This window comes from Octopus bimaculoides, chromosome 26 (assembly GCF_001194135.2).
Source record: "Octopus bimaculoides isolate UCB-OBI-ISO-001 chromosome 26, ASM119413v2, whole genome shotgun sequence".
Lineage (NCBI taxonomy): Eukaryota > Metazoa > Mollusca > Cephalopoda > Octopoda > Octopodidae > Octopus > Octopus bimaculoides.
Genome location: NC_069006.1, coordinates 19161858 through 19169419, shown reverse-complemented (window position 1 = coordinate 19169419; position 7562 = coordinate 19161858). Strand labels below are relative to the sequence as shown.

General features: G+C 37.8%; 1 protein-coding gene across 7 annotated transcripts in view; it reads right to left on the bottom strand.

Annotated features, from left to right (window-relative positions):
- The window catches only part of LOC106870348 (protein retinal degeneration B-like), a 139610-nt gene that overhangs the window by 46105 nt on the left and 85943 nt on the right, over positions 1-7562 (bottom strand). For 5 of the 7 annotated variants that reach the window (XM_052976997.1, XM_052976996.1, XM_052976993.1 and 2 more), the window contains exons 4-7: positions 6640-6843; positions 2993-3241; positions 1827-2171; positions 226-270 (exon numbers count right to left, since the gene is read on the bottom strand). In XM_052976997.1, the coding sequence (XP_052832957.1) occupies positions 226-270; positions 1827-2171; positions 2993-3241; positions 6640-6843 (843 nt within the window). The remainder of the gene's footprint in view (positions 1-225; positions 271-1826; positions 2172-2992; positions 3242-6639; positions 6844-7562) is intronic. The other 2 variants (XM_052976998.1, XM_052976995.1) reach the window with 1 other exon arrangement.

Sequence of the window (7562 nt, the reverse complement as noted above, 5' to 3'; positions counted from 1 at the left end):
ATATAATATATCATATATATATATCATACATATCATCATCATCATCATCCTATATACACATACATATATATGTGTGTGTGTGTGTATGTATACTAAAAAACTAAAAAAAAGCCAGGAAATGTTAAATTCTGCATATGATGGCAAGTTTGAGAGCATGTGCCACAGCAAAACTACATTCTAAAAAAAAAAAACTGCAAAAGCTCCATGGCTAGGCTATATACAAACCCCTTTGGATTTCATGTGTGGAATCAGTTGACTGGTTTTCCTGATCTAAAACAAGCAATTGTTTATAATAAACACAATACAGAACAAAAAGAGAGCAATCTTTAAAAAAATGAAATGTGAATAAAAAAAATAGTTTGCTGCTGAATATTGTGATTAAAATAAGAAATCGTTTAGTTAAGAAAAAGAAGACAGCGCCCAGAGCTAGAGCTCTTGCAGATCTTCTCTGGTCAGTGAAGTTAATGTAGGTGGGTTTCAGTTTAGACTTCTGCAGGCTTTGATACAGTTAGGAAGCTGTAGTGGGGAGGCAGTTCTAGGAAGGAAGGGTTCAACTTGTGTTGAATGTAGAATCAGGGTGAGAAGATGCAGGAGGGATTACGAAAGAAAAAGAAGTGGATATATATATATAAAGATGTAAGTGTATAAAGAGCTGGGTATACGAAGCAGTGGGTGCATAAAGATATGGGTGTAAAAAGAGGAGAGTATCTAAATAGATAAGTGCATGAAGAGGTGAACACATAAAGAGGTGAGTGCATAAAGATGTGTATAAAAACAGTAGATGTATAAAGAGGTGAGTGTATAAAGAGGTAAGTGCATAAGGAGGTGTGTGTATAACAAGTGTTGCAATGTTATATCCCAGTGTTATCTCTGCATTATAACTCAGTGTGTTATCCGCCTCGTGTTATATAGAGTTAGAGTTATATCCTAATATTATATCCCAGGGTATCGAGACAATTTGGCACAGCCCTTTTGACACTGTCTATTCGGCATTGCCTATTTGGTGCCACTGATTTGAAGCTGACTTATTTGACATCGAATGTTGTAATGTTTCTCTCATTCCTGCATCTCAGCTCTCTCTTTCTTTTATGTGTGGGAGCATCTAGTTAACTGCGTATGTATGTGTATACTCTCTTTCTCTCTCTCACTCTCTTTGTATGTGAATATTTCTACATGTGCATGTTTGTGTGCGAACAGCTTCCAATGCCAAAACATACTGTCACTAAAACAGGTTGAATGTCCAGTCAGCTGTGCCAAATTGCCAGTATTCAAACAGCTATGCCAAATTGTCTCATTTCCTATATCTCACAATATAAGCCAATTATTATAAACCAATGTTATATCCAGTGTCTTAGTGTTATAACCCAGTGTTATATCCTCATATGCTATCCCAGTATTATACCTCAGTGTTATATCTCGGTATTATAACCAAACATTGTATCCTAGTATTATATATCTGTTATATCTCAGTGCCATATCCCAGTGTTATATCTCATTATTATAACCCAGTATTGTATCCCAGTGTTATATATCTGTTATATTTCTATGCTATATCTCAGTGTTATCTTCCAGTATTTTTTCAGAGCTATATTTCAATATTATAACACAGTGTTATATTCCAGTGTTACACCTCAACGTTACATACTACATCCAAGTGTTACATCCCAGTGTTATAAACCCAGTATGATATTTCAGTCTTATATCCTATTGTTATAGCTTAATATTATAACACAGTGATATTAGTTATATAACCTCGTGTGATATCTGAGAATAAAAATAGCCCATTACATTCCAAAGAGAAAGTCGGATTTAAGATTCAAACTTACCTGCAACAGACTTTTTAGATCCAAAAGAGTGAGTTGAGGTCAATGTGTCTGTATTTGACAGATGGTCCGGAATACTAGCGTATGGTGATGTCTTTGAAAGACAGCTGTGAATGGCATCAGAAGAATGAGACGAGGTCAGAGGTATATCTGTTGTGCTGGTTTTAGGCATGGTCAGCTTCTTGCTGTCAATTGGTTCAACGTTGTCATTAGCATTGGCCATTTTCTCAGCCAGTGCAGCTTGTGTCTCTCTTTCTAGGTGACGAATATCTTCCAAGGTCAACCCATAATATTCATCTTGCCAACACCAAGCTTGACGGTGAGCACGAAGCATAGTTTTCCGTAAACCTTTGAGTTAAAAAAAAAAGGTTTTGTTTTATAATTTTTCAGGAGTGGCTGTGTGGTAAGTAGCTTGCTTACCAACCACATGGTTCCGGGTTCAGTCCCACTGCGTGGCACCTTGGGCAAGTGTCTTCTACTATAGCCTCGGGCCGACCAAAGCCTTGTTAGTGGATTTGTTAGACGGAAACTGAAAGAAGCCCGTTGTATATGTGTGTGTGAGTGTGTCTGTGTTTGTCCCCCCAACATCATTTGACGACCGATGCTGGTATGTTTACATCCCCGTAACTTAGCGGTTTGGCAAAAGAGACCGATAGAATAAGTACTAGGCTTACAGAGAATAAGTCCTGGGGTCGATTTGCTCGACTAAAAGGCGGTGCTCCAGCATGACCGCAGTCAAATGATTGAAACAAGTAAAAGAGTAAAAGAGTAATTTTATATTTGTGAAACGAGAAGGCAAAGGGGCTGATACAGCTTGGCACCAGTGATGTTGCAACTCATTTCTACAGCTGAGTGAACTGGAGCAACATGAAATAGAGTGTCTTGTTCAAGAACACAACACACAGCTGGGTCCGGGAAACGAACTCACTACCTCATGATTGTGATCCCGACACTCTAACCACTGAGCCACATGCCTTCACACAACGACATTGCAGAGTAGGTGTAAGAAGCTGAATCTGGCCAATTTAGATATAAAACAGACAGAATATTTAGACTGGACTTGGCCAGTTTAAATGCTGAAGGGTTAAAAAGCCTTTCCAATAATAAAAATATGAAGGTCTCAATATTGAACTAATTGCTTTAGTAATAAAACAGAAAGGTAAACTCACCGATATCATGAATAAATCTCTCAATTTTTGTCTGCATCCCCCAGTATCTAAACTCTACTTTACACAACTTGTAAGCCGTCATTATAGCGTGGATAGCAGTTGGACCATTGCGACAATAGTTTGAGTATTCTTCCCGCCAAGTATCAGTCAGAGGGCCGCGGCTGGTCTTCACTGACTGATAAAGCGTTGGGTCCTCCTCTTTCTTGTATTCACTGCCGGGTACCGCATCGGTCACGATGTCAATGAAGTCTGCAAGTGAGAGGAAAATAACTGATGTTATTCACAATATAAAAAGAGAAGCTAAGATTATATCATTTTAATCGCAAATGACCAAATAATGAAATGGTATAGTAGTGGTGATGGTGGTGGTGATGCTGGTCGTAGTGGTAGTGGTGGTGGTGATGCTGGTCATAGAGGTAGTGGTAGTGGTGGTGGTGATGCTGATGGTGGTGGTAACAGTGTGCTGGTGGTGATGCAGCAATAATGGTGTTGGTGGTGGAGGTGGTTATCGTTGTCTAGTAGTAGTAGTAGTAGTAGTAGTAGTAGAGTGTCCTAATATAGGATGATAATCATAAATCTTGCAACCACATGGTTTCAAGTTCATTTCCACTGTGTGGCACCTTGGGCAAGTGTCTTATATAGGAGCCCAAGGCCAACCAATGCCTTTTGAGTGAATTTGGTAGATGGAAATTATGTGGAAGCCTGTTGTGTGTTTGTATATAAATACACACACATACATAGTTAAATGATGATGATGTATATACATCTATCAGTGTGTGGCTTTGTATCTGTATGCACACCATCAGTGCTTGACAATTGGTGTTGGTTTGTTTACATCCCCATAACTTAGCAGTTCAGCAAACAGCACTAATAGAATAAGTAACAGACATAAAAAAAAAAACTGTACTGGGGTCGATTTGTTCAACTATGAGCCTTCAACATGGTGCCCCAGCATGGCCGCAGTAAATGACTGAAAGAAACAACACATGTCTAACTATGTGGAAAATATTAGTTTGCTTGTAAACAGGAGAGGGTTGGCAACAGGAAGGGCATTAAGCCATAGAAAACCTGCTCCAACAAACTCCATCCGACTTGTTCAAGCATGGGAAAATAGACATTAAGACGAGGATATGTGTATGTGGTGAGCTGGCAGAATTGTTAGCATGCTGGGCAAAATGCTTAGTGGCATTTCATCTGTCTTTAGGTTGTGAGTTCAAATTCTGCTGAGGTTGATTTTGCCTGTCATCCTTTCAGAGTTAATAAAATAAGTACCAGTTGAATGCTGAGGGTCAATGCAATTGACTTACCCCCTCCCCCCAAAATTGCTGGCCTTGTGCCAAAATTTGAAACCATTATTAAGTAGATGTTTAAGGCAGTGAGCTGGTGGAATCGTATATAAATATTGTGGTATGACGTCAGCGACTGGGGAGCTGACCGGAACGGCGAGCTGACCGGAAGAGCAACAGGGGCAGAGGAAGCCTCGATCGGGATTTCGTGCTCTTTTAGAACGGGGTTGTTGTGAGGAGAGGACGTGCCAAGCGATCATCTAGGTGTTGGGAGAAGCAGCTGCTATTTCTAGTGTTCTTCGGGTTGGGCGAGCCACGAGGGTCGGATACCACAGGACAGACTCGTACTTGGAAGGAAAACCGAGGTAAGCCGATTACATCTACTCGCACGCATACACCACAAATATAGCAGGTCTCATCTACCAAATCCACTCACAAAGTTTTGGTTAGCCGAAAGATATAGAAGAAGACACATAGCAAAGGTGCCACATAGTGGGACTGAACCTGGGACCATGTCGTTGGGAAGCAAGCTTCTTACCACACAGTCATGCCTGTGCCTATGTATACAAAGGTAAAAAGTAATATCCTTTTTATATTTCCAATTCATGTAACTTATTTCTTTTCCTTTTTGAATATACGGCTATATTTTAGTGAAACAAAAAGAAAAAAAACCAAAGAAAAAGACTTATTCCATTCATAAAACAATGGGCCATGTACAAGCAATAATAAAGTGGTGCTGTTGATAAAAGCAATGCAAATAATAGAGCTGTATTTAGCTATTGTTTAAACTAAGATATTGCAGCGAGATATTAATTCCCAGCATTCTGTCAATCTCTGGTGCTCCTGTTGGTTGATGAGGGAGATAAGAGAGGAAGGTGTGGGGAGGATTAGTATGTGTTTACACATGGAAGCTTCCAGAATGGAATGACTACTGAAGGGGAAGAACAAGATGAGACGCAGTAGCTTCAGGGATTTAATAACTTGTTCAATGATTTACTGATCATCTCTTCTCTTCATTGGAGGAGAGATAAACATGGCTACTTCATATACGGGATATACACTCACACACACACACACACACACACATATATATATATATATATTCATATATCCGGTATATATATATATATATATGTATGCATGTGTACATAAACACACATACATATGTATATATATTTATGCATGTATATATATGAATATATTTACACACACACACACACACACACATACATATATATATATAAATATATATACACAAAAATATGCAAATACCTATGTAAATATGTATATATATATAGATTTATACACAAATATACCTATATGCTTGTCTATATAAATACATACAAATACACACACACACACACACACACACACACACACACATATATATATATATATATATATATATATATATGTACACATAGACACACAAACGTGTGTGCATGAATGTGTTGTGTGTGTGTGCTGTGTGTGTGTATGCATGCATGTTTTATGTAAAAACCATGTGTAAAAACAATCCAACATTAACTGAAAGAGCCCTCAATACATTTAAGAGTAGAATGCCATTTCCTTGAGAGAGTGAAAGACGATTTACACATGTGTAAATCCAAATATCCAGTATATATATATAGATGTGCATGTTTGTGCCTGTGTGTGAATCTAGACTGTACTTTCAAAAGCTCACACACACGCATATGCCTATGTACATAATGTGCAAGTGAACATGTATATATTTCATGTATGCAACGATATTACTAACAGTTAGCCTGAAAAGGGGGGACAGTGCCCATTCCTTTCCAAGTTTTACCATAAGCGCAAGCGAGGCTGTGTGGTAAGACACTTGCTTCCCAACCACATGGTTCTGGGTTTAGTCCCACTCCGTGGCACCTTGGGGAAGTGTACTGGCCATCTTTTATGTGTCATCCATACAGGTGCCTTGAGCTAAAATCCCTTCAAGACGATGCTTCAGCAGGGAACAGTCCAATGACTAAAACAAGGAAAATATATGTGTGTGTGTGTGTGCGTGTGTAGATGTGTGTGTGTGTGTGTGTGTGTGTAGATGTGTGTGTGCTTTTGTATTCATGTTTGTCCCCCCGCTCACCACCACTTGGTAACTGGTGTTGGTTTATTTACATCCCTTGTAACTTAACAGTTCAGCAAAAAGAGATTGATAGAATACACACTGGAGTCGATTTCTTCAACTAAACCCTACAAGGTGATAACCCAGCATGGCCCCAGTCTAATGAATGAAACAGGTCAAAGATAAAAGATAGAATAGTACCAATGACAACATCAAATTCAAATAACAGCAACAACAACACTAGTAACCACAACATCTATAACAAAAGTGCCAACACTTACCAATTGTTCTGTCACGTTTATCAGATTCTTCTAGACCAAAAATGTTCTCCTGTTCCCCGCCATCATTTTGGTATCTCGTCTCAATTTCTAACGAGAATTTCTCCACAAATGGACACTTGTAGCGCGTCTTTGTGTAAGGGTATGCATTCCATGCTTCCTCTTCTACTCGTAGAGCAGATTTGGGTAGAATCGAGCGAAACCACCCTGGAATTAAGAGACCACAATAAAAGGACAGTCATATAATACAGTCATTGAATAAAAGGATGGTCATAAAATATAGTCATAGAATAAAAGGATGGTCATAAAATATAGTCATAGAATAAAAGGATGGTCATAAAATATATTGTTGTATTTATTATTTTTTTGTCAAATAAACACATGCACTCTTTTTATTTATTTATTTATTTTTATTTTTTCTTCACACATTTAATATTGTTATTTTATTATTTCAATGCTTGTCCTTTGTCCAGAAATCTTTCGTCACACATCTGTGACCTCTTCAGTGAAACTTCTCATTTCCGTTGTAAAATATAGTCACAGAATAAAAAGATGGTGATTTAATGAAATTACATTTAAACAGGACATATTTTTATAATTAACTCTAAACTCTCCAAGTAGAAAGAGGAATACAAAAAATTATGGTCTGGCTAAATCAAAATGTTTTTTTGTATTCCTCCTTTCTACTTGGAGAGTTTAGATTTAATTATAAAAATATGTCCTTCTGTTTAAATGTAATTTCATTAAATTTCTAATGCTTACATTGCTCAATTAAATGGAGTCGCATGAAACGATCGTACTGAATTACTTTTGGATATCCTTGTTGCTTATTTTGATTTTAATCACCTTATTTTGAAACTGTATGGATAATACCATACTAAATTCTGGTGCCTAAACTTAAGCACCATATTCACCTGAATCTATAT